The following is a 27,315-nucleotide window of genomic DNA, read 5'->3' as shown; positions in this document are numbered from 1 at the left end:
ATAATGGCTCTGTCCAACGTGACGTGTGTGTTTGAAAGAGTATTTTCCAGTAAGCAACAATTTGTTTACCTTCATTAGACAACTTTGTTCCAATATTTATGTAATTCAGTGATATTTATTCCCATAGTAATTCATTATGGATCCATAACTATATAAACATTGGCATTTTGAAAGAGTATTTTTATTATTATTTTATTAGCGAAAGCATAAAGACGCTGATGAAGAAATACAGTACTGTACAGTATATGCTTTTACATTTGGATAATAAAGCATTTAAAGCATTTTGAAGATATAAGCCACCTGCATTTGTTTTTTAGGCTATAGCAGAACAGCATAAAGGTCCGGATGGCCCTTGCTTTGCCTGGTGAGCAGTTGGTAAAGTTCTGTTGTCAGAAGAGGAATGGAAATGTCAGGGTGAACCAACGACCTGATGAACCCGTCAGGTATGTTGACTCTGCCTGTCGGAGGTGGAGTTCCAGAGCTCACAGGTGTGCCTGGCATAGATTGTGACTCCATCTCGTTCCTCGCCATTCTCCGCCTGACTCTCCGCCAATGCCGCCTGGCTCTGGACTAATGCATCAGCTGTCGCCTGTATCTCTGCCCTCAGATAATGTTTCTCTTTCTACTGGTCTGCCTTCAATGACTCAATCTCGTTCTTCAAGGTTTGAATCTGATCCATGTGCACCTTCATCAGATGAGCAGAATGGTACCGCCCTGAGCCCCCATCGATTACAGTGGTCTATAAACAGGTAGGCCACAGTAGGCAACATTTCTGTAAAATTGGCCTAATAATGCTAAAAATAATGCTTAAATAAATCAACTGCTGGTCTTTACTGTATGCTGCACATTTTTACATTGTATTCCATTTCCAGCGAGACTATTGAATGAATATGATGAGCGATCGGCAAAGGCCATCTGTAATCTGATGGCATCACGGCACAACATCAACATCGCTCTAATCACAGTCCAAAGACAGTAGAAGAAACTTGTGGGGACTTATAGAAAGGCTCAGTAAGACATGTTTTTTTAATATATATATATATATATATATATATATATATATTATTTTTTTCTAACATTAACCATGTGTGTTTGCATGTTTTAAACCGTTCTGTAGTTTCGACCCGATGATTTGTCTGACAAACCAAGAACTTTGCGTCCTGCAGGCCCAGGCATGGATCAAAGCTGGCGAGACATTCATTGATGTCATCTTCACAGACAAATCAACCGTGGTCCTTGAGCAATTTGCATCCAGTTCAACCCTAACTTTAGCCTCAACCGCAAGTCTAACCCTAGCTTCATGTACACATTCCGGTTCAAGCCTTACCCTAGCATCAAACCTAAGCCTAATCCTAATCCTATATTTTAGCAGAGGCTCTTATCCAGAGCAACTTGCGGGAGTAATTAGGGTTAAGTGCCTTGCTCAAGGACACATCAACAGATGTTTAACCTAGTCAGGTCAGGGATTTGAACCAGCAACCTTTCTGTTACTGACCCAACGCTCTTACCCACTAGGCTACCTTTCACTTTCAGTCCAGAACTAGGCTTAATCTGTGTCCAGTAAACCACCCCTATACTGTATGTCTGTCTGTTCACACTAGACACTAGAGAGACTAACTCAAAATTCCTGATTTCGAAAATGTGCAAGGCTTTGCTGATGCAAATGCTTAGTTAGTCAGATCCTACATTACCTCAACTTCTTAACCAGTGTTCTTAAATGGCCTTCAGTATCAAGGTCAGGAAGTCATGTCCATTGTATGGTGTTCAGTGCCTTATGATGTGTTTTCACTGGATACCACGTTGTCATACAGCATCTTCTAGATATCCCCTTTGTATGTTTCTTCCGAACAGCATGCAAAACAGCGCCTTGGCTGGTTGCCTATCCAACAGCTAGCAAGACCTACCCTCCCTGCTCATCGCTAAGCAACTTAGCTGATGTTTTGAATAATGACTCCTCACCTCGACTATTTATACTCTTATGGGTGTCATTTGCCTACTTCCTCACATTGCTCTTGCCTTATCTCCAATGTCCTTAGTGCTCTGCACATTAAGGTTAGGAGAGAAGAAGAAAGCATATCATAGACATCTGTGGCTTTTTATAAGAATTGAGGAACATGCCTTCCAGAACATTTCATGTGTTAGGTTTTAGAGACGTTCTTTTTTGGTCCTTAGTGCATGTCTGACACTGCCTTTCATGTAGTTGTGCCTTTGCCTGATACTGTAATCCAAGCCTTAACCTTTTACTGCAGTGGGCTAAATCAGGGTCAGTGTTTCTATGTAGTCTTAAACAAACCTACTTTGAAACAAAAGTATACACCTCACACACATGGTTATGGGCTTTAAAAAAAGAAAACAAAATATAACAAGATATGTAATGTAACAGTTGAAATGTATTACATTTTGAGTTTGCATCCCAATATTACACTTTATATACGTCACAAAAGAAATATAACAAAATTGTTTGACATAGAAACACCGGACCTTCAACAGGTTTTTTTAAATAATGTTTATTAATTATGAAATTATGTAAAATATGAATTACATTCCACCCATTAGGCCACTAGGTCATTTGACTGCAAGAAAGGGCTATGCACGGTGGCTACAATAGCAATAACTTGAACTTTCATTGTTACTGTAAACTATATGAAACTTCATGTCTCGATTTTCAACCTGGACTCAGGGGTAGACGTAACATAGTAAATATAATTCTGGGATACTCCAATTAGTATATGTTATGTTTCGTGTGGTATGTATTCATTTGTGCATGTCCATCATCCATTTCGTATGATATGTTACGAATTGCAATTCGTACAATATGTTAAAAATTGAAATTCATACAATATGTTACGAATTTGAAAAACGTATATGTTACGAATTCCAATTTGTTGTGGCTAACGTTAGCTGGGTGGCTAATGCTAACGTTAGCTAGGTGGCTAACGTTATCTAAGCTAAGGGTTAGGGTTAGGAGTTAGGTTAAAGGGTTAAGGTTAGGGAGAGGGGAAGGGTTAGCTAAAAAGTAGTAGGTAGTTGCTAATTAGCTAACGTTGTCCGTGATGAGATTTGAATATGCAACATTTGGGTTGCGAGATGTTCGCATTATACGCCTACCCATCCACCCTGACCAACCACCCTACTTTTGTTTTTGCCTTAAGTAACCATCTGTCTTGTGTAACCATACCAAACATAACATATAGTATCATACTACATGGATTGTCTCAGATTTATGTACAGAATATTACGAAATGCTCTGAGACCAGGTTGGACCCTGCGATAGACTAGCCTCCTGTCCAAGGGGTGTACTTGTACATCAAGCTGCCTCTCGCTACAGAAACAGGAGATCGGCTCATAGGGCAGGAGCCTTTCTCTCTCGCACAAGCCAAGGCTCATGCAAGGTTATACTTACTGTTTTGATTTATTGTATTACTATTTATTGATTGCACTTCATACTTTAAATGTGTATTTTTAGATTATTCTATAGGGCTCATTTAAAAAAGAGACATGGATCTCAATATGATTCCCTGTTGAAATAAAGGTTAAATAAATAAATTGCAATTTTGTTGTTTTTCAAATCCCAGATTGCCTCTTTAAGATACTTTATAAAGAGATAATGCTTAAAGAACATTTTTATGGAATGTTTTCCTTGAGCACTAGTACAGATCATAACAATCAAAGTGCTGCCATGTGAATGTGATGCATTTGTTTCATTGTTGACATATTTTTTGGTGGACCACCTACAGATGGCTTCAATTGAATTGCCTGATGTGAATGTAAAGTAACAAACGAATTGTTTAAATGAGAATTCAGACAATATCTTCCAATGCACCAATCACAGGTAAAAAATATACGTATTCTGCCTCCATCTAGTGGGGGAAGAAAGGTGTAGGCAGGAATGGGCATACAAAAAAATACAATTGTTATATATACTGTATATACAACATTGTTTTAACCAACAATGTATTTAATTACGAAATAGGGTTTTGGGTGTGTGCGTTAAAAATGCTTTCATGCAGGAGAGACTATAAGGACACAGCTTGCGCTTAAACCGACTAGCCAAAACCTAAAGCTGACCCTTGCCATAACACATTCTGAAATTAAATATTGGTTTAGGCGACAGGCGGGCCCTTATAGCCTTTTCCCTGTCATGCACTAGAGCAGCAGAGTGATAACAACCAGCCCAAACAGGCAAGACCGGCTGCCCTGCAACCACACACCTCTCCTGTAAAGCCTACCTGGTCCAGTGAGAACCAACGACGTCACGCGTCCCGTCCTCAGGACAGGTCGCGCGTCACCTTGACTAGGGTTGTATCGTGGAATGAGGAAAAGAAGATCACACCATCTGGACAGAATACTTTTAGATATTAACTCTCATCGATAACAACTATCAGTAATGTGAAAATTAGACATAATAAATTGACCGCATCACAGAATTTGAAAGAAATAGTTGTAAGTCAGGTCCAGTTTCAGAATGTACCGCCAGTGCGCGTGTCTGGTGGAACGACACCGGTCAGAGCTGAGTTTCGCATTGCTGTTGTCAGGCTATGCGCTCTACCTGATTCTTGGCGCATGGGTCTTCTCCGCCGTTGAGCTTCCATATGAGCAACGGCTGCGCGAACAGCTGGAGACCGCCCGGAAAAAGTTTCTCTGGGACAACGCGTGCGTGTCTGACGAACGGCTCGAGGAGCTTCTGACCCGCGCGCTGCATGCCAATAACTACGGCGTGTCTGTGCTCGGTAACGCTAGCGAAAACAACTGGGACTTCATCTCCTCTCTGTTCTTTACCAGCACAGTTCTAACCACCACAGGTAGGTTTAGATGGGTTGGTCAGTGTGATTTTTAACCGTTGCTAAAATGTAGTTATTTAAAGTTTGTTTCACCTTCTCAAGATGGGTATCACAAAGCAGGATCACTACTAGATAACTGTGAAAACATTAAGATGAATTTAATAAGCCTGCAGCTTATGGGTTGTTTGAAGTGTCAGGTCAATGTATCCCTTCCATGCATAAGTAGGGATGTTGAGGGTGCTGCAGCACCTCCTGAAAAATCGGAATAATATATATATATATATATATTTATATGTAATGACCCGGCTGGGTCATAAAGGAAAAAGAGACGGACTCTAGGTGTGCAGGTCAGAACACAGGTTTATTCCTAAACTGGGCTATTGTTCAGGCCACAGCCCACGCCGCTAAATGCCGAACGTACACAATTATACCAAGTCTAATTAAGGTTTACTCCCATAGGAACAGATCAAGGCCCCGAACAGAAAAAAGGGAGAAGATGAGACAGTAATCCCTATTTATGCATTTCCAAATCCCGCGGGATTACCCATCATACCCCCCCAACCTGTCCCTCTGTCCTGACATATTTAACCCCTGCTAGTAGCCATGAGAACCATAACACACAAAGTAATGCACTGGGCCTTTACTAGTCCTGTATTAGTGGACTGATATGTCTGTAGCACAGGCAAAAACGTTTTAAACCCCACCAAAGTACTATGCATGGCCATTTCAAGCCTTCCTATGAATAAACACATACACTCTAAATGTAATCAGCAGCATCATGCACCTTATTTCTTTGAAGGGGAACTAATGGGAAAATTCAATATCTCTAATTCTGCTAAATATATATATATATATTTTCAGTGAAAGTGGATAAATGTACCTGAGCAGGGCTGTCAGCCTCCAGGGTAGGTATTACATTTAAAAAGATGTGTGTGTGTGCGTGTTGTTGCAGGCTATGGTCACACTGTACCACTGTCAGATGGAGGAAAGGCATTCTGTGTGTTCTACTCTCTCCTCGGAATCCCCGTCACTCTCCTCTTCCTTTCCGCCCTGGTACAAAGAATTATGGTCCTGGTGACACGCCGGCCTGTGGCGTACCTTCACCTGCGATGGGGCGTGTCCAAACCAAAGTTTGCCGCTGTCCATGCGGCATGTCTATCCGTTGTTGCAGCACTGCTCCTCTTCCTCCTACCAGCGGTAGTGTTCTGCAGGCTGGAGCCTCTATGGAGCTACCTGGAGTCCCTCTACTTCTGCTTCATCTCGCTAACTACAATTGGCCTAGGAGACTATGTACCTGGAGAGACTCACAATACCGTTCCCAACTCTCACCGCACGCTATATAAGCTGGCTATTACACGTAAGTTACTATAACACAACCATAACCTAACCATAGCAAAGCCGTGAACCCCAGCCCTCACTGCTATTTACCTTGTCAAAGATACTAATGAAAAAGCAAGATAGATCGCCTGCCCTACTGCCATGCAACAATAGAAATATAATCTGTTCAATGCAGTTTAATGTCACCTTAAGTGTATACAGTGTATCAAAAAAGAGTGCACACTGTTTCATGATTGATTCTCAATTTCGGAGGTTCTATACTTCAGGTGGATGGATGTTTCGTAGATGTAAGTTGGCAATCTAGCACCTAAATGCAGAATCCTTGGTGTAATACATGAAGGTGGTGAAGGTCACGTGATTCTGGCTTTGGCGCATGTGCTGGCTTTGGCGAATGTGCAGTCTTTTTGCGAGGGGTGGGGTAGCTGCACTACCACTGTTATAACCAGCCCTACTATCCATGATGAAACACTGACCATAACCACAAAGTACGGTGCACTACAGTCTTTAGCCATGTCCTATAAGTTATTTTTCAAAATGGAAACACCACTCAGTGGTGGAAAAAGTACCCAATTATCATACTTGAGTACAAGTAAAGATACCTTAATAGAAAATGACTCAAGTAAAAGTGAAAGTCACCCAGTAAATTACTACTCGAGTAAAAGTGTTTGGTTTTAAATATAATTAAGTATTAAAAGTCAATATAATTGCTAAAATATACTTAAGTATCTAAAGTAAAAGTATAAATCATTTCACATTCCTTATATTAATTTACGGATAGCCAGGGGCACACTCCCAACACTCAGACATAATTTACAAACCAAGCATTTGTGTTTAGTAGGGATGACCAGGGATGTTCTCTTGATAAGTGTGTGAATTGGACCATTTTCCTGTCCTGCTAAGCATTCGAAATGTAAAGAGTACTTTTGGGTGTCAAGGAAAATGTGTGGAGTAAAAATGTACATTATTTTCGTTAGGAATGTAGTGGAGTAACCAGTACGGAAAAACCAGTACGGTTAAATGTATGAAATGCATTCACTACTGTAAGTCGCTCTGGATAAGAGCATCTGCTAAATGACTAAAATGTAAATGTAAAAATGAGTAAAAGTAAAAGGTGTCAAAAATATAAATAGTCAAGTAAATTACAGATACCCCCCAAAAAACGACATAAGTAGTATGTTAAAGTATTATTACTTACTTTAGTACTTTACACCACTGGCTCCACTGTAGTAGCTCCGATGCAATAATTGATTTAACAACATTTTGACAGCAAGCACTCTTCATCGGGGTATCATGAGTTATAATAACCATAAACTAACCATAATAACTAGGGCGGTCAAACGCTAAAACATTTTTATCAAGTTATTTCCAGGATTTGCTGTGATTAAACATGATTAATCACAAATTCTGAATTAGCTTAAATTAAGCAGAAATTAAGATTTTTCATAATTAAAAAAAATATATTGATGACTTGATTTGGTCTAAGGTAATGGTTAGCAAAATTAGATAAATTGAAAAAATACTTTATTTAACCTCAAAGTGAACTTGTTTTTAGATTGCATTGTTGTTTTTAGCTGTATAGATTGGGTATTTGGGATGTTGTCCGTGTACTTTGAAGGGTTTCAGACAAGGCGATTAATCACGATAAAAAATTATAGGGCACTAAAATTACAAAAAGTTAACTCGAGTCTTCAGTATTAACTCTGACAGCCCTAATAATAACACAATCATAACCCCGACCACATGCTATAGTCTAGCCATCACTTGTAAGTTACTATAACCATAACAGAACCACCAATGAATTACTATATCAGGTTCATGTGTGATTAATCTTATTCTCCCCCGTTTCTCGTCACTCTCCCTCTGTGTTAGTGTACCTGTTGCTGGGCTTGGTGTGTCTGTTGGTGGTGGTGGAGACGTGTTGTGAGCTGCCACAGCTGAAGAGCTTCAGGAGGAGATTCTACAGAGAAAATAATGCTCCAGAGTCAGAGATCAGAGACCAGGAGGAGTTTAGCAGCACAGAACATGATCAAATGACTGACCACCTAACTGATCAGCTGACCTTCTCCTCAGTGTCCGCCCAGGCTGCCTCCCTCCGCCAGGACAACACCCCCTGGCAATAGAATAAAATAGATACTTCACTGTGTATTGATGAGAATGGAAATTTGTCTTCTGCCTTATGCCCCTCCTCTCTCTCTCTCTCACACACACACACACACACACACGTTGAGATGCAGCCGCAGTGCAGCGCCCCTGAAAGGAGAGCCATTGTGGGGGGTTAAAATGTCTTGCTCAAGGGATGGTATATAGGATCAGAAACCAGCAGCCTTCCATCTGCCAGTTCAGTTCCATTCCCACGTCGCCTGGTCCGGGGTTTGAACCAGCAACCTCCCAGCTGTTGGGCACATTCTTTTTGCATCACCTGGTGCTTTGGTTGGGTGGAGTTTGCACATTTTAAAGTAGACCATTACATTGGTCCTAAAGTGAAATCTCCACCAACTAGACAAGGGGGGGGTTTGGGTGCTCTACACTTCCTCATTCAAGCAAATTAGCTATACAGTTTGAATGAGAGATGTGTGGCTAACCAGTGTGTTGTGGGATTGTGATTACTCTAGACCAGGATCTCCCAATCTCAGTCACTTTAAAAATTAAAAATAAAAATTAAATTCAGGGAGTTGGCATTTCATGGGAGATAGTGTCTCACAGCTAAATAATGCAATTCAGTAAAGGTATAGCTTGAGTGGTAGTGGCGTTGATGGTACTGCCAGGGAGGGAGAAACATCAGTCAGACAGACAGGCCCGGAGTTTTGCATCAGGCACCTGTGTGTCTGAAGTTCACAGCTACTCCTCTGAAGGTAGGCTGAAACATCCACCACCGAATGTGTAGCACCTACCTGGGTGATGCTTCGGCAGATATAAGAGCCTGAGAGACCACCACACCTCAGCAGTAATCAGTAACAGTGTCCTACAAGTCAAGCCTCTGTCATCTCCTCACACCACAGTCAACATCCTTCCAGAAACAGGAGCAGGTGGAATAAAAAGCCGGTGCTGTATTGATCAGGCGTCGATGCATTAGTCCTGTGTGGCTCAGTTGGTAGAGCATGGTGTTTGCAACGCCAGAGTTGTGGGTTCGATTCCCACGGGGGACCAGTATGGGGGAAAAAAATAATGAAATGTGTGCATTCACTACTGTAAGTCGCTCTGGATAAGAGCGTCTGCTAAATGATTAAAATGAAAATGTTATTCAAATTAGATTAGCCAGCAAGTCAGACTTGCCATCGTCAGTCATGCAATTCCACAGGTCACCACCAGATATTTTTGCTTAACCCTCAACTGGTTATCAAAAAACCCCAAAAGTATTTAAAAAAGGAAAAAATATATAAAAACACTTCACAATTGCAAGAAATATGTACAATATTTACAGAGCTCTATGCCAAGGCTTCCTCACATGTCACGACTCCTGCCGAAGTCGATGCCTCTCCTTGTTCGGGCGGTGCTCGGCGGTCGACATCACCGGTCTTCTAGCCATCATTGATCCATTTTTCATTTTACATTGGTTTTGTCTTGTCTTCCTACACACCTGTTTCCAATCCCATTCATTACATGTTGTGTATTTAACCCTCTGTTTCCCCTCATGTCCTTGTCAGAGATTGTTTGTTGTTATGCTCATGATATTCGATTAGTGCGGACGGGTTCTTGTACCCACGTTTATTTTATTATGTACTTTGGTTTTGGAGGTTTTGTTTTACGTTATTAAACTACATTTATACCAGTTTGATTCTCCTGCGCCTGACTTCCCTGCCACCTACAGACACGGCATGACATCACAGGTGAAAATGCAGCCTCCCGGTGAGGATTGGGGTGTGAGCCGGGTGCCCTGTTCAAAGCAGCTGGCGAAGTCTGCTCAAAACAAAGTTTCGTATGTAAAGCACATGGAGAAGGGGGAGACCAAGGTTGGTTGTCAGACGGATTGGTTGTCACAGTGCTCATAGAGAGCAATGGTAATGGCGTTTTTTTTGTAGGCACTAACTCCGCCAAGGCTCGTTGGCCAAGCCTATGGGGAAATTAATTCGGCCTCAGAAATTGCAGCCCAAATAAATGTTTCACAGAGTTCAAGTAACAGACACAGCTCAGCATCAACTGTTCCGAGGAGACTGTGTGAATCAGGCTTTCATGGTCGAATTGCTGCAAAGAAAGAAAAGACTTGCTTGGGCCAAAAAATACGAGCAATGGACATTAGACCGGTGGAAATTTGTCCTTTGGTATGGAGTCCAAATTGGAGATTTTTGGTTCCAACCGCCCTGTCTTTGTGAGTACGGTGTGGGTGAATGGAGGATCTCTGCTTGTATATTTCCCACCGTAAAGCATGGAGGAGGAGGTTAAGGTCTATTTTACCAAGAAGGAGAGTGATGGAGTGCTGCATCAGATGATTGGCCTCCACAATCCCCAGACCTCAACCAAATTGAGATGGTTTGGGATGAGTCAGACCGCAGAGTGAAGGAAAAGCAGCCAACAAGTGCTCAGCATATGTGGGAACTCCTTCAAGACTGTTGGAAAAGCATTCCAGGTGAAGCTGATTGAGAGAATGCCAATAGTGTGCAAAACTGTCAAGGCAAAGGGTGGCTATTTGAAGAATCTCAAATATAAAATATAGTTTGATTTGTTTAACCCTTTTTTGGTTACTACATGATTCCATATGTGTTATTTCAAAGTTTTGATGTCTTCACTATTATTCTACAATGTAGAAAATAGTAAAAATAAAGAAAAACCCTTGAACGAGTAGGTGTTCTAAAACTTTTGACCGGTAGTATATATATATATATATATATGTGTATATATACACACACACACACACACACATTTGATATAATGTTTAGGGTGTTCAATCAAAAATGCTTATTTTGACAAATGGGTAACATACTGTGTGTTGGTTGTGTCGATACTCCTCTAAGAAAAGCCATGGTCCAAACCTCAACTCTCTATCATAATCCGTTCAAAAGTTACTGGAGAATGGACAAAACTAGGGTGACTAAATCAATGAAGAAAAAAGTGTTCAAAAATCTGGAAAATACCATTGCATCAATTAGGCTGGATGTTGTGCAAGAATTATAAGGCTACCTGACAGTGACAGGCCCCCTCCATTAAACTCGTCAGCTTTCTTCTCGAATCTGGAGGACATAAAACATTATAGAGGAAAGATAGATATAGATTTTTAGACATGACATGTAGTATTTTCATATTTTAGTATCCGCTTTTCAAAATGTGATGTTTTTTAAAGATTTCTCACAAAAACAAGTTTACCATTGTGAAATGACAACTGAGCACTGAGCGTACCGCAAGCGTTCTATTTCCAATGCCTCTTACATTTAATTCAGTTTGTGTTATGTTAATTTAGCTTTTTGCGACCGCGGAAACAACTTTGCAGACGAACACCACAACATGTAAAATCCTCAAAAGTCGCTCTGTCAACAGGTCTCGGTGCTTGTTATTGGATGTATGAATCGTGACACATGAATCGCAGCAAATTGGTTCCATTTCAGCAGTGGTGTAAAGTACTCTAGTAAAAATACTTTAATACTAATTAAGTTGTTTTGGGGGTATCTGTACATTACTATTTATATTTTTGAGAGCTTTTACTTCACTACTTTTCTAAAGAAACTGTACTTTTTACGGCATACATTTCCCCTGACACCCAAAAGTACTCCTTACATTTTGAATGCTTTGTAAATGATGTCTGAGTTTTGGAGTGTGCCCCTGGCTATCTGTAAATAAATAAAAAACACAATAAAATGGTGCAGCCTGGTTTGTTTAATATAAGGCATTTGAAATGTTGTATACTTTTACTTTTGATACTTAAGTATATTTTAGCAATTACATGTACTTTTTATACTTAAGTATATTTAAAAACAAATACTTTTAGACTTTTACTCAAGTAGTATTTTACTGAGTGACTCACTTTTACTTGAGTCATTTTCTCTTAAGAGATCTTTACTTTTACTCAATTATGACAATTGGGTACTTTTTACACCACTGCATTTCAGTCTTGTCTTTGGTCACGTTCGCATTGGTCAAACAAACAAAAAACGATGATTTGTTGACAATAGAGCCTCCCACAATGCAGGTGATGGCTACAGGATGAAGTTGTTGAAAAGCAACTACAGAACTTGGGCTGAGTCACAAATCACCCCTTCCCTTTAGCCTTCCATTTGAGCGTCCACGTGTGCCTTTGCCATCTGCACAAGTGTCCCAAAGCTGAGGGAGTAGAAATGATCTAGACAGCAAGACTGCAGGTTTCAGAGCGAAGTGTTATCACAACAAGCACTGCATGTTTGGAGTTTGCACAATTTAATCCAAAAGAATGGAGAGGAGTGTCTAATTATGTGCCACATGCTTATATGTCTGATTTTGAGACTTGACACATTTAACAGATATACTTCCCAAATTAAATGTTTAACGGTAACAGAGGTTAATATCTTGTAAACTATTTCATTCTAGTTTTATTATTTAAAAGTGGAAAATGAATTGCATCATTCAAGTCTGGAGTGTGTCCATAAGTTAATGTGTTTATTAAAGCCCATCGCCACTCTGTTAAATCATCCTTAGAGTTTCGTCACAACACTTTGGGATTCACGGCTGCAGTCATGACCTTTGATCACATTATTTTTGTAACATTCATGCAGTCGACATGTAGGCGTAAGTCCCAAAAAAAATGCCCCAGAATGCAACACACTTTGAAAGACGGTGACCAACGATGGTGAAGGACTTGACAAACGTGATCCGCTCGAATGCGTCCATGAGAAAAAGGGATACTGTTTCGTGTAAACAGTGTAATCACCCGCCTCAAACCAGTCATGCATATGCATGTTGATTTCGTCTATCCACACCAGTACCCAATCATTTCCTATTGAGTTCGGATGTAGTAGAGTTTGCAATGTAATATTGTCTCAAATGGAATCAAGGTCTTTGGAAAGTGTTAACAGCGCCGCCTGCTGGAAATATCACGTGACACCACTGCTACAGGCCTATAAATACCAGTCTCAGTATTGAATTTGTTCTTATTGGTATGAAATAATTGAGTTGAAATCCCAAATTCTTCTTGTTTTCATTAATCATTTATCACATTTGCTTGAAATAAGAATATTAGAAGCCATTGATAAAAATAAAAAATGGTTTTGACTTTTATTTTGAAGTTTCATTTGAATACCGGAAGGAAAGGAACGGAAAGTTAAGTAGAGTTCCATGAATCTAAATAGCAGGATTGGATCTAAGAAAGTAGGTAAACAACTCTACGCATGGCCTAATAGCATAGTTCGAACTACTTTTAACTTAATAGGCTACCTTGAAAAACTGTTTTGAATGGTGGTCCCTTACGGTCTATCCGTAGGGTTTTAAAAAATTGTTTTACTCAATTCAATACACTTCATTCTGAACTGAACAAAAATATAAACGCAACATGCAACAATTTCAAAGATTTTACTGAGTTACAGTTCATAGAAGTAAATACATCAATTGAAATTAATTTGTTAGGCCCTAATCTATGGATTTAACATGACTAGGAATACAGATATGCATCTGTTGGTCATAGATACCTTTTTTTTTAAAAGGTAAGGGCGCGGATCAGAAAACCAGTCAGTCTGTGGCGTGACCACCATTTGCCTCATGCAGGGCCACACATATCTTTGGCATAGAGTTAGTTGATCAGGCTGTTGATTGTGGCCTGTGGAATGTTGCCCCACTCCTCTTCAATGGCTGAGTGAAGTTGATGGATATTGCGGGAACTGGAATGCGCAGTTGTACACTTCGTTCCAGAGCATCCTAAACGTGCTCACTGGGTGGCACGTCTGAGTATGCAGGCCATGGAAGAACTGGGACATTTTCAGCTTCCAGGACTGGTGTACAGATCCTTTCGACATGGGGCTGTGTATTATCATGCTGAAACATGAGGTGATGGCGGTGGATGAATGGCACCACAATGTGCCTCAGGATCTCGTCATGCCATCTCTGTGCATTCAAATTTCCATAGCTAAAATGCAGTTGTGTTCATTGTACGTAGCTTATGCCTGCCCATACCATACCGCCACTATGGGGCACTCTTTTTACAACGTTGACATCAAACTGTTTGCCAACAACGCCATACACGTGGTCTGCAGTTGGACGTACTGCCAAATTCTCTAAAATGACGTAGGTGGCTTATGGTAGCGCAATGAACATTACATTTCTAGCAACAGCTCTGGTGGACATTCTTGCAGTCAGTATGCAAATTGCACACTCCCTCAATTTGAGACATCTAACAGCAAAATCTCCTTTAGTTTTGTTCTGTTACCAAACTTTGTATCTGCACAGTTCTTCCTGTGAAAGTGTTTTTGTAAAATATTCTGTGGAAATTGTTGGAAGTAGTCCTTGTGCACAGAACTCTATAGTTTTTTTTCATCTTTTAAATCAAATGTTTTTTGTTTGGTATACATTTTAAAGTGAAAAATATGAGTGTGTAATTCTGTTACCATGGAATTGCCGTAATAAGATGAGGGAGGGGGTAAAATCAGTCTCGTGGGTGGGGGGAGACTGATGTTCAGGAGGGGACAGGCATGTGCACAGATAGGGGTCCATCTGTGACTGAGTACCTGCCTCCTGTGTCCTCCCACTACCACTGGGTGGTGGCATATACACAGAGTATACCAAACATTAGGAACACCTTCCTAATATTGAGTTACGCCCCCCCCCTTTTGCCCTCAGAACAGCTTCAATTTGTTGAGGCATGGACTCTATAAGATGTCGAAAGCGTTCCACAGGGATGCTGGCCCATGTTGACTCCATTGCTTCCCACAGTTGTGTGAAGTTGGCTGGATGTCCTTTGGGTGGTGGACCATTCTGGATACACACGGTAAACTGAGCGTGACAAACCCAGCAGCGTTGCAGTTCTTGACACAAACCGGTACGCCTGGCACCTACTGTACTACCATATCCCGCTCAAAGGGACTTCAATCTTTTGTCTTGCCCACTCAAGGCTTAAAAATCCTTCTTTAACCTGTCTCCTCCCCTTCATCTCATCTGATTAAAGTGGATTTAACAAGTGACATCAATAAGTGATCATAGGTTTCACCTGGATTTGCCTGGTCAGTCCATGTCATGGAAGAGTTCTTAATGTTTTATATACTCAGTGTATATATTTTTGTATAGTTTTTGTCATCGTTGTTCTGAACCCACTGCCAAGTTGTTGTGACATCGTTAAGTTCGCCACTCCCCACCCCCATCTCTGAATTCAAAGACTGACCTGGAATTTGAATTAAATGGAATTTACAGAGAGAGGGAATTGAATTTGTGGAATTAACCCCAACCCTGCTATATTTTAACTTTAATTTAAAGCTTTTTCATCAAACTGTCCCATTTTCATGTCAGATGGTCCAGCACAATCCTCAGACAATTGTTTGAATTTTTTTAATGTAGTTCTAATTTCTGGATTAGGCTTCAAATACAGGATACAAATATTACTGTGTTATATAATTGGCAAAACACAGGGCCCTAACCTGAGGTAGATAAACCCATTGGATGATATTGTTGCATTCCCATTACCTAGTGATCAATTATTACACCACAGAAAATTGCATGCAAACCTTCTGGTTGAATGTTTTTGTTGAAATCAGATGGAGCTTCCACCCCACGAAGGATCGGTACTCTCTGTGGTTGACATGCACACGGGTGGAGAGCCTTTGCGCATTATCCTTAGTGGTTACCCAGAGGTAAAGGGCGAGGGTGTGCTATCCAAACGACGCTACGTGAGAGAGAATCTGGACTACCTACGGAGAGTGTTGATGTTCGAACCAAGAGGACACTATGACATGTACGGAGCCCTGGTCGTGGAGAGTGAGATACCTGAAGCCGACTTGGGGGTTCTTTTCATGCACAACGAAGGTTACAGTACCATGTGTGGCCACGCAGTCATCGCTCTTGGGAGGTTCGCTGTAGACTACAAACTTGTTCAAGAGCCGAGGTCGCCAGAGACGCAGGTGAATATACACTGTCCATGTGGCCTGGTTAAGGCATTTGTGGAGTACTCCAATGGTAAAACCGGAGGTGTGAGGTTCCACAGTGTTCCCGCGTTTGCATTTGCGACAGGTAAGTTACATTCTTTGCTGACAAGCATTTCAATACATAGTAATATTGCATATAGAGTTGCAATGAGGAAATATGGATCTGTGTTGATAATTGAACACGGACTCTAGTAGAATACAAGGTATCACCATCTCAAATTACTTTACACTGCTGGCTGCTGGTTGCCTTTGGCTATCAAGGCTAAATCTATTTTTGTCAGATGTAATTGTTGCTGTGCCTGGGTATGATGAAGTCACTGTTGATATAAGCTACGGAGGAGCATTCTACGCATTTGTAAGGGCAGAGAGATTTGGCCTGGACATCAACAAGTCCAAGACCAGGGATCTGGTGGATGCAGCTACTGCAGTGACCAACTCTGTCAAATCTCAGGTAAAGATTTGTTCTAGCCCATCTGTAAATTTGCAGTTTAACAGCCACTCAATGTTCACCACAATGTCCTGAATCCTTCAACCTAGGAGATTAATAACCCTGTGAATGTGTGGTTCCCCTAGGTAAAACTGCACCACCCAACCAGTGAGGACCTAGCCTTCCTCTATGGCACCATCCTCACGGATGGAAAAGATGCCTATTCCCAAGAGCCCACTGCTAACATGTGTGTGTTTGCAGATGCCCAGGTACAACTAACTTTAAATCTTGCCACGGTACAGTAGCCTTCAACAGAAGCCACTGTGCATGATACCTATGACACCGGTCATATCACCATATGATTTGAAGTAAGGTTTAAAAGAAAAGTAAAAGGCAAGCATAGATAAACATTGGAGACAGAAGTAGACAGTGATTTGTAAATAAGTCCTTTGATATTCAAATTAGAAGAGTTCAAGTTAATTGCAACTATAGCAAGACTTCTTTCATTAATGTGGTCTGATTTTGTTTCCTTTTTGGTTCTCTGACACGTCACATGGGCTAGGTGGACAGAAGCCCTACAGGTTCAGGGGTCACTGCCCGTGTGGCTCTCCAGTACCATAAAGGCCTCATCCAACTCAACCAGACTAGGACCTTCCAGAGTGGGGCCACAGGATCTCTGTTCACTGGCAAAGCTGTTCAGGTACTAGGGTTGTCTCCAATATATTTTCATGCCTCTCAAAGCCTTTTTGGAAGTTTTCAATTAAGATTTGTTTCATTAACACAATGATATCTCAAATGTATGATTTGTCTTGTTATATTGATGTTAATTTCAGGATAGCAGAAGGTCTGTATGCACTATGCAGACTTGACTGTGCTGCAGGTGCAGAGGAGCAAATAAGAGCATACTGTACATGGGGGGAGAAATACTGATAACTGCGACTTTGCAAAACACAGCATTTTGATCGAAGGCCACTGACTTGTTGCTGCTTTCTGCAGTTGACATCGCTGAATAATTGGTGCAATGATTGCAAAGATATGACACACACACACACACACACACACACACACACACAAAAGCTTACCCCAAACTAGTACAGTAATCGTATGGTAAACTCAGTTTTATGCAGATTCTATTTAAAGCATAAACAAAGTTCTATAATTGTCTACCTGGAATGCACCCAATTACGTTTCTCTCCATCTTGCACAGGAAACCACATGTGGAGACTTCAAGGCTGTGGTGGTTGAGGTGGCTGGCAGAGCACACTACACTGGCGTGGCCAGCTTTGTGCAGGAAAGTGACGACAAGCTAAAACATGGTTTCCTGCTGAAATAGGAGCAGCTGTCCACAACAACTTTTGAGTACATCTCCATCCAAGCAAAGCACCATATCAGATTACAAATCAATTGTAAAAAAACCTATCTCTCGTTGAAGGCCTATGTGGCATCGGTAACGGTCATAAATATTGTATGTACTGTATGCACAGAGTCTGACATGAGCCTCCACAGTTTTGTGAAATGGCAGACAAGGATGTTGGAATTCCCTCAAACATCTGCATGGTTAATGCCAACTTCCATGAGCAGGTGTCCAATATAACAAAGTTTCTTCCTGTCCTGTAGTGGTCATAAACACAAAATTGACTAAAAAGTGTTAAGTTGGCTAACTTTGGTCATAAAGTCAGTATTTTTAAGGAAACAATCTCTCAGATTTCTTGGATATTTGAGGATTGGGTTTCGATTTCAGTCATGCCCAGTCAACGCCTGGTACACAGCGATGGGAGAGCTGTGACACACTGGTCTGGACAGGAGTCAGTTTGTTGGTGCAATATACACACAAAAATTGTTTGAACTTTGATTCTCTCAAACATAATGCTTTCCCCCTGGGGGGTTGAGACCTCCCGCTGTTTGTATTTGAAAATCCAACCGTTGTATTGGATAAAAAAACACATCCCCCTTCATTACCAATGCATTGTGCCTACAACATCAGGAAGACCCTGTGTTTGATACCATTCCACTCCAGCCATTTCCACGAGCCTGTCCTCCCCAATTAAGGTGCACCAACCTGCGGTATGCACACTTTAAAGCATCTGCTAAATGGCATATATTATTATAAACCACACCCTCATGACAGAATCTCATCTCCGGAGTCACATTTCCTATGAGGAGGAAAACTGTGGTGAAATCAGTCAGTTCAGCCTCCCTTTAAGGTGATGTGCAAATCAATGTTAGTGTCATGCCAGAAGCGCTACAAAGCCAAGGGGGAACATATTGGGTAATATCACATATTGGCCTCAAGATGGTGCTATACAAACATTTTCTGCTAAAGTAGTCAAGTGACTATGAAGGAGGCTGATGTATGTAATTTAAAAAAGCATGTATCCATTCATAGACACATTTAGCTGTGATTGGGACATTTTACAATGTTATTTTCACCTTGATTTGAAATAAAAATACCACAACCTGCATTTTTTCCCCCCATTTATTAACTTTAACTTTATCATAAAATGGGAGGCCATATTTAAATTATAGAAGCCCAATGGAGGTATCTCAAATTGTGAACGAGAACTTGCCACACAGTTAAACTCTGGAGGAGGGCACTCCTGTGAAAGGGAAATAATGGTTGAGTAGTATTGCATTGACTGGATATGGTTTTAAAATAATTACATTCAACATGAAATATGGGGGGGACAAACAACCAACATTGTATGTACTGTATGCATAGTCTGACATGAGCGTCTACAGTTTAGTGAAATGCCAGACAAGGCTGTTGGATAACAACAAAGTATTTTCCTGTCCTGTAATTATTCACTCAGATCCCTGGTTACGTTGGGCGTTAATAATCTAGAAAATCACCACATACAAAATTGCCCATTCCAGCAGGGAAAAAAAAGTGAAACAAAGTTTGTCCACTCTGTAAAATGTCCTCTTAACGTCAACTTTAGTTGATCAACATACATCTTCCACTGGTTTTGGATTTCTCTTCCAAGTCCAAATGTCGTTCCAACACCCAGCCTTGAAAAATTGTTGTGTTTCCTGTACATTTCAGTCTGCCCAATGATTATGCCATTAAACACAGCATGAATAACGTCTGTTCAAGCATGAATGAGCATGCTCCAGCATGAATTTGGGGGTTGTTTAGTGAAGCTACAATGTCATTGGAAGCAGATCAATTCCATCCAGTCATAGAATATGTTTCCACAGGTTACATGTGCTATAAAGGTGTATATATCAGATGAGGTCTGAGCAAATAGACTTTCCACAGCAGTCGAGGGGCCTCATTTATAAACCGTGCGTATGTACAAAATATACCCCAAAATGTGCGCGTGCCAGTTTTCACGCAAAAAAAAATGCAATTTAAACGGAGAACGTGCTCTCCTCGTCGCTAACTTTAGACCATGCATACGTACATCTGCTAGTGGTTGAAATATTGTATCGCAACCAAGTATTTTCTGCAAATGGTGATATGACAAGCATATTCATAAACAATCTGGAAAACATATTAACAAGTATGCAGCCATTTGCCATTAGTGAGAAGAGCGAAAATCCCCTTTAATTTTAGAATTAAAATAATTAGACATAGGAATATTTTTCCTATTTATTTTCATAACCATTGTAGAATATATTCCTCACCTTTTCTGGCCGTGATGGGTTCATATTCCCGAAGGACATAGAACAAATGATCATGCGCATCTGCCATTTCATTGGGCCTAGTAGCGTCGTAAACAGACAGGCTATATGTTTTGCAATATTATAGGGAGCGCGGTTTATAATATCGGCATACAGATCTTTTACATTGAAATAGGACTACTGTAATTACACAATTCTTTGGCAGCCTGCTCTACAATGTTTTACAATTCGAACTGGCAACCTATCATATTTGTGCTCATCTGTAGGGCAGTTTGTAGAGCATGGCGTTTGCTACGCCAGATCAGTGGGTTCGATCCCCAGGACCAATCATACTTGACATGTATGCACGCATTAAAGTAGCTTTGGATAAAAGCGTCTGCTAAATGGCATATATTATTATTAGTATATTTAGGTTGTGAGGAAAAGTCGATGCAAAACATTGTTGAATTGACAGGTCCACGACAACTTGCCATTGTTTTCTCTTCCAGAAACTGACACAGTGCTTTTCCAGATACAGCATACATTATTGCTAAAGTTTAAAATATTCTGCCAACATAGTAAATAGACCGGTAGTTTATGCAAAATAATAGACCGTATGGGCAGGCTAACATTTTTTTAGTGCGATAGGAGCGCGACATCATTGCCTATTTAATCTGAGTCTATACCAAGGCAGGAAATAGAAACCCAATAATCTATTGATAAAGTAAATATCGAACAACAATTCGTATTTTGCATGCCGTGGCCTAATGCCAATAGTTCCAAATTATACAGTAAATAAAAGGCCGTTTTTGTCCCCATTTTACGACAGGTCTGATTTATAACAGGATACATGTATGTAAGGCGTGCGCTACATTTATAAATCTCATTATTTTTGTACGTTTGCAGACTTCTCAGAAATGGTGCACGCAGGAATTGTGTGAAATTTACGCAACGTTTATAAATGACGCCCCAGGTGACCTCCACACGATAGTGTTGTCAGTCCATCCTCCCATTTCGATACATTCTGAAATACAAATAACACGCGTTGTCAGAGGCCTCTTCCTGGTTTTAGTAAACTTCTTCCACCTCAAACTCTGTTTATTTGGTTATTCATTTCCAGACAAACGTCTATATCCATTTTATCCTTCTGTTCCATCTTGGGGGAAGAACAGTAGACCACCTTGCAACATTCACTATCCTGGGTCACATTCATCAATTGCTCCTATTGTCACATAGTAGCAACGTTTTCAATGGAAGTGGTGCCTCCTACAGACCTCAAAAGGTTAACAGCCTGACATGTCTCAAAATGTTTCAGAACTTTATACTGTGATGAGTGGAACCATGGTTTTACATTTCTCTGTTGGGTCAAGAACGTGCACTCCCAACGTTTTCCACCAGATGACAGTATAGGCCAAAAGGAGGGGTGAAGCAGCCTGTGGATGGCTGGGTTGATAGGCTTGTGAGATGGGCAGTGGGTGGATCAAAGGATGGAGGGCTGGGCAGGGGGCCGGACCTCTCAGAAGTTGAGCTTGGTGACTGGCCGCTCCCTGCCAGTATCTGGCTGGCTGTTGATGCGCTTGCGGTTGCGTTTCATCTTGGACAGGTCCTTGTCGAAGACCTCGCCGGAGCGCAGTGCCGACACCAGGTCGTCAAACTCTCCGCCGTCGTCCTCGCCGCTGGCCTTCGCTTTCCGTGCCTTCCGCTCCTTCTCTCTCTGCTCCTTCAACTGAGAGAGAGAGAGAGAGAGAGAGAGAAAACGTAGGGTAGATGGAAATATGGAGAGATCATGACAGAAAAGACATGGGGGAAGAAAAAGGGCTATTCCTATAAAGGTGTAACGACAACAGCTGATGTGATATTTTTCATAAAGCACCTAATTTCCTCCTGTCAACCTTGTGTTCTGCATATTGACTACGTTCCACGTCTCAGTCAAACTGGCATTAAACATTCCAAGATGATCTTGAGCCATGGGAAGTGTTAGATTGTAGCTGGGTTATCCATTGTCGAGTGTGTTCACAAGCAAATGGGCTAGGGTGTGCCAGGCTTGTACCAGCCAAGAGCACGGCTGGTACCAGCAGTGGCACCATATCCAGCCCAATATCCTGATGAAAAAGACTGATGTCCAAGTATTCTGGTCATGACGCACATTCATTAATCTAATTGAGCTTTTTATCTGATTTCTGTACTTGAATGAAAGGACATCAGGATTTTTGCCAGATGAACAGGTTGAAGGACTCAGAGGGAAAGCTGATTTTGGATGGGACCAATCTTTCCCATTAATCTGACATGTATCCCTACAGATCTCTCCTAATGCATGTTACGCAATCTAATCAGCAAAAGGCATGGAATATGAAATTGGTTAGACTCAAAAACACTTTTAAGGTACAAAAATGTAAAATCAGAAAATTGCCCTGGTGACATATCTGATGTAATAAAAATGTGATTATTGGTTGTGATAATACAGCTGTAACCTAAATCCATAATGAAATGAGGTTGCGATCTTCAGCACTAAATGCGACATCAAAACAGCACACAGATATTGAAATAAGGGAGAATTGTCAGGGTAAATCTTAATGAAATTCAGGATTAGCAGGTATGTACACACCTGAGTTTCCATTTTTGCCCTGCGCTCCTCCTCATCCTTGCGCCGGCGCATATTCTCATTTTCCTGACGCGCCTCTGCAAACGACCCCAGAAACTGGTCGAAGATGCCAAAGAACTCATCCGGCTGCATCTTCCCGGCATCTTCACCAAAATGCTTCACCGCCCTCAGGAACTTTGGGATTGAGAAGAGATTAACTAAAACATTCACTGACCCTAGAATTTTTTTTTTTACTGCAACCACACCTGACCAGAGATAAATGTGTGCATACATCCATTTCTGGCTATATGTTGTGATTTTAAGTACTGCTATTTCTGGTAGTGTGTATATAGTTATTTCTAATCCACACAGGCATTTGTTCTTGGCCAGACATTGGTTTACATTACCACTGAGAGCATTGTAGAAGAAAGGTGAGTATATTGACCGGAGATGAAATGAGAGCATATTGACCATAGTAGTATATACTGTATATCAGAGCATTTCCCAAGATGTGTTTAAATCATAGTGTGACCTGCATAACCAGAGGATGTTACTCCAGAATCAACAACAGTGCCATTATGGCAAACCGTTTATCAGCTTTATGGTGCAGCAGCAGGGCCAAAATACAGGCCAGCGTTAAGGCTTTGCAACCAACCAAAGCAAGCACAGACACACACAGAACAGCTACTAGACAGACATAATGTCATTTATTCAGAACAACAACAACAACTGTAGCCACACAGAACCACCACCCATCACAAACAACTGCATTGAGGATAGCTTGCAAAAACCAAAAGGACAAAACAAGTCCTAACCATGTATCCGTGAGAACATCGCAGATTCTCCAGACGTATAACGACAGTAAATGAGTCTGTAGTAATGTCAGCTCCTTTTCTTTGACCCACTACCCTTGATTCTATGTGTTTGGTGTCATATTATTAGCACGCCATTAAAAGAAGGAAGGAAGCCTTCTAATGCTCGGGTTTGAAAACAACAAACACAACAACGACAGTGGCGGTTAGGGTCCCGTTCTGCTGTAAAACAGTGATGTCCTGCTCCCTTAGTAGCGGAGCAGCAGCAGCAAGGCTTTGAAGCCCTCATTAACTTCCATTTCATGTGCTACTGATTACAGCTGTTGAACCTGGGCCTAGGGCAGAAATGAGAACTGGGTGCGTGTGTGTTTGTCGTAGTGTATGGGGTGAAGTGGGGGGCAGCGTTAACTTTGCTCTTCCTACTATGCCTTTGATGCGAGTACATCACTGCCATATGAGGCATGCAACGCCACAGGTGCCGGTGGGTGGTGTGATGGGGTTGGGGGAGAGGTTGGGGTTGGGGGAGGTCTGGTGTATATGGCTCACTACAACTAGAGATATTCTGTGGCCAGAGGATCTGCACAGCGCCACCTAAACATATTTAACATCTGAGAGCAAACATTAACCCTCTATAGCAAAAAGTACACAATTCTGCATGTTATATAAAAATGCAACAGTTTAATTGGAGCCAGAGCCAGCATTTCCAGGCATGTTTCCTCTCCCAGTCTCCTGAGGCCCCCTAGGGACCAATAATGAAGCCAGGGGCGGCAGCACAGGAAGCTCCCAGCATGCTGTGTGCTGATGTTACTCTCACACCTCGCAGGGGGTGGCCAGGGGGTCACGGAGGCCTGTTTCAACAGCTACTGTACCTTGTGAGGAAACTGAGGCAGCCCTAATCTGCTGCACACACGGCACGCATACAAACTCCCCTAACACAATCAGACTAAAGACTGTCACAGTCAGATACTCAGGTAGGCATGGACATGGAAGCACAGCTTTTTAGACTCCCACATGGCCCTATAAACACACACACACACACACACACACACACACACACACACACACACACACACACTCACCAGCTCTTTGGCCTCGGTGAGAGAATCCTCCACATCCGAGAAGCTGAAGCTGGCCACAGTGATGAACTGGCTCACCACTGACACAAACTTATCGCCCACCTCCTGGGGCCGCTTCTTCTGGAACTCCAACTCCTGACAGAGCGAAAGAAAAGGACAGAGAGAGAGACAGAGAGAGAAAAAGTGAGTGACAGAACAGAGGGGAAGAAATTTGCAGCTAACTTGGTCACCCATTGTTTGCTTTTTTACCTTTTAATAATTAGAAGTGATATCCCTAGAATTCCAGTCTACTTTTCCAATTGCCCTGTTCAATTTGCTCTCAAACAAAACGATCTCTTGCTTTAGGTCTGACAATGATATGGACTATGATACCTGGGAGAATATTCAGTGGTTCCCTTGGTGGCAGGATAGTCCACATCAGGGTTGCTACTGACTACAGCTATTATTACTTCAATTTCAATTCCAGTCAATTCAGAAAGTACACTGAAATTCCAATCAATTCTCATCAATGCTTTTTACTGAGGAAAATGTGGAATTGGAATTTGGTGTACTTTCTGAATTGACTGGAATGGAAATAGAATTGAGCCCAACCTGATCCACATACCATTGGGAGTGACGTACTATGAATTGAGAAAACAATCATAGAGACCAAGAGAAAGAGGACAAGAGAAAGAAAATAAGAGAAAAAAAGAAAAGGGTCATGAATGAGGAAAATATGTGGATGGGTAGAAAAAGCGATGACAGCGAGGGAATTAGGATGAAGACCGGGCCAATTACTGTACTCACACACTCAACGTTTTTCAAGCCACTGCGCAAGTTATTGATTTCCTTTTCCAGCTCAGTCATGCTACAGTGAGAGAGAGAGAGATAGAGATAAATAAAGAGAGAGGTTAAATCCTCAAGAGAGCTCTTCAATTGCAAAGTTTCCATTTCTCAACTTTCAAACTTGTTCTCACAAAATGTTCACACAACATCACACTACCAACTCAGACTTTTTTCACATGCATGGTGTTAGCCTAGTTAGAACTGTTTCAATCTAGAAATACAGTGTAGTGAAAGTGTCTCTATTCTTTCATATTTTTGATACTGAATTTTATCAGATCTTCCACCAAAACCTACAATTAGATAAAGGGCACGGGAGTTTACAATAACAAAAATGTATACGGTATTTATTTACTTAATTAACAAAGTTATGCAACACCCAATTTCCCTGTGTGAAAAAGTAATTGCCCCCTTACACGCAATAACTGGTTGTGCCACCTTTAGCTGCAATGACTGCAACCACATGCTTCCAGTAGTTGTTGATCAGTCTCTCACATCGCTGTGGAGGAATTTTGGCACACTTGCGTGCAGAACTGCTTTAACTCAGTGACATTTGTAGGTTTTCAAACAGGAACGGCTCGTTTCAGATCCTGCCACAAAATCTCAATTGGGATTATGTCTGGACGTTGACTTGGCCATTCCAAAACTTCATATGTGTTGCTTTTTAGCCATTTGTGTGTTTCGGATTATTGTCTTGCTGCACTTCAGCTCACAGACAGATGGCCTGACATTCTCCTGTAGAATTCTCTGATACAGAGCATAATTCATGGTTCCTTCTATTAAGGCAAGTCATCCAGGTTCTGGGGCAGCAAATCATTCTCAAACCATCACACTACACCACTGCCATGCTTGAACATTGGTATGAGGTTCTTTCTGTGGAATGCAGTGTTTGGTTTTAGCCAGACATAACAGGACCCATCCTGTCCAAAACATTGACCCAAGTTTGCCAAAAAAGCACCTGGAAGCACCTGGATGATCATCAAGACTCAAGTTCTATGGCCCGATGATTCAAAAGTATAACTTTTTGGACGACATGGGTCCCATTATGCCTGGCAAAAACCAAACACTGCATTCCACAGTAAGAACCTCATACCAATGGTCAAGAATGGTGGTGGTAGTGTGATGGTTTGGGGATGCTTTGCTGCCTCGGGACCTGGACGACTTGTGTGTGGTGTGGCCTTGCAGAACACTGCTCACGAGTTCTATGAGTGAATGAGGAAAAAAACACTTTTTGTATGTTTCTACTACACACAATCACGTGGAATGACATCAATGAGTGTGTGTGTGTGTGTGTGTGTGTGTGTGTTCAAAAGAGTCTTTAATTCAGATATCTACAATTGAAGCATTGTGGAGTGCAACTGATCCAATCACACACAAACATCCGTTCCTCTGGGCTAAAAGACGTAGCACATTCTTAGATGACGCAAGGCTGACTCATAGGACCAGTAGTAAAAAAGCCCATTCACTGACACACATACATTCAAACTTATCCACTACAATCGCCCCTCGCCTCATTAACTTACTACAATGAAAGCTGTGCTGGGGTAAAGCTTATAGACACAACAGCTACAGTGCCTTCAGAAAGTATTCTAACCTCTTGACCTTTTCCTCATTTTGTTGTGTTACAAGGTGGGATTAAAATTGATTACATTTGTCAACTATCTACACAAAATACTCTAATGTCAAAGTAGAATAAATATTTTTTTTTGGTAATATTATTATTTATTTTTTTACAAATGTTGGAATTGACATATATATGAAAAATAAAACACTAATATATTCAACACTTTAAGTCAATATGTTAGAATCCCCTTTGGCAGTGATTCCAGCTGTGAGTCTTTCTGGGTAAG

General features: G+C 41.2%; 3 protein-coding genes and 1 long non-coding RNA gene across 11 annotated transcripts in view; 3 read left to right on the top strand and 1 right to left on the bottom strand.

Annotated features, from left to right (window-relative positions):
* Window positions 1–455: 455 nt before the first annotated feature.
* Window positions 456–3,546, top strand: LOC123727126 (uncharacterized). Its single transcript, XR_006759082.1, has 2 exons — window positions 456–749; window positions 873–3,546. It is a non-coding gene; the product is annotated as an uncharacterized lncRNA (long non-coding RNA).
* A 718-nt stretch (window positions 3,547–4,264) lies between these two features.
* Window positions 4,265–9,888, top strand: LOC106571503 (potassium channel subfamily K member 1). The gene is made up of 3 exons (XM_014144674.2): window positions 4,265–4,802; window positions 5,734–6,138; window positions 7,989–9,888. Exons 1-3 carry the CDS (start codon window positions 4,466–4,468, stop codon window positions 8,237–8,239), a joined length of 993 nt encoding a protein of 330 aa, XP_014000149.2. The 5' UTR covers window positions 4,265–4,465; the 3' UTR covers window positions 8,240–9,888.
* Window positions 9,889–13,306: 3,418 nt separating this feature from the next.
* l3hypdh (trans-L-3-hydroxyproline dehydratase) lies at window positions 13,307–19,033 on the top strand. Of its 3 annotated transcripts, none has more exons than XM_014144672.2 (6): window positions 13,307–13,388; window positions 15,758–16,229; window positions 16,426–16,595; window positions 16,718–16,840; window positions 17,134–17,271; window positions 17,779–19,033. In XM_014144672.2, exons 1-6 carry the CDS (start codon window positions 13,356–13,358, stop codon window positions 17,902–17,904), a joined length of 1,062 nt encoding a protein of 353 aa, XP_014000147.1. In that variant the 5' UTR covers window positions 13,307–13,355; the 3' UTR covers window positions 17,905–19,033. The 3 variants fall into 3 exon arrangements, with proteins under 3 accessions (XP_014000147.1, XP_014000148.1, XP_045551728.1); XM_014144673.2 differs by having other exon boundaries at window positions 13,324–13,392; XM_045695772.1 differs by lacking the exon at window positions 13,307–13,388 and adding an exon at window positions 14,573–15,048.
* LOC106571498 (disheveled-associated activator of morphogenesis 1) overlaps window positions 19,030–27,315 on the bottom strand; it is a 136,720-nt gene continuing 128,434 nt past the window's right edge. For all 6 annotated transcript variants that reach the window (XM_014144661.2, XM_014144665.2, XM_045695770.1 and 3 more), the window contains 4 exons: window positions 25,430–25,490; window positions 24,647–24,778; window positions 22,780–22,950; window positions 19,030–21,900 (listed from right to left, as the gene is read on the bottom strand). In XM_014144661.2, the coding sequence (XP_014000136.1) occupies window positions 21,691–21,900; window positions 22,780–22,950; window positions 24,647–24,778; window positions 25,430–25,490 (574 nt within the window). In that variant the 3' untranslated portion in view covers window positions 19,030–21,690. The remainder of the gene's footprint in view (window positions 21,901–22,779; window positions 22,951–24,646; window positions 24,779–25,429; window positions 25,491–27,315) is intronic.

Source organism: Salmo salar, chromosome ssa15, assembly GCF_905237065.1.
Source record: "Salmo salar chromosome ssa15, Ssal_v3.1, whole genome shotgun sequence".
Taxonomy (NCBI): Eukaryota; Metazoa; Chordata; class Actinopteri; order Salmoniformes; family Salmonidae; genus Salmo; species Salmo salar.
Note: the sequence above shows the minus strand (reverse complement) of the source record. Positions and strands in the feature narration are given on the sequence as shown.

Bases quoted from the DNA above. Each gene is read 5' to 3' on its own strand.
- l3hypdh (XM_014144672.2), top strand. From the start codon at position 13,356: ATGAATCTAAATAGCAGGATTGGATCTAAGAAA. The intron at 13,389-15,757 runs GTAGGTAAACAA...TGTTGAAATCAG, and splicing joins GCAGGATTGGATCTAAGAAA to ATGGAGCTTCCACCCCACGA. The intron at 17,272-17,778 runs GTACTAGGGTTG...CATCTTGCACAG, and splicing joins TCACTGGCAAAGCTGTTCAG to GAAACCACATGTGGAGACTT.
- LOC106571503 (XM_014144674.2), top strand. From the start codon at position 4,466: ATGTACCGCCAGTGCGCGTGTCTGGTGGAACGACACCGGTCAGAGCTG. The intron at 4,803-5,733 runs GTAGGTTTAGAT...GTGTTGTTGCAG, and splicing joins CACAGTTCTAACCACCACAG to GCTATGGTCACACTGTACCA. The intron at 6,139-7,988 runs GTAAGTTACTAT...CCTCTGTGTTAG, and splicing joins ATATAAGCTGGCTATTACAC to TGTACCTGTTGCTGGGCTTG.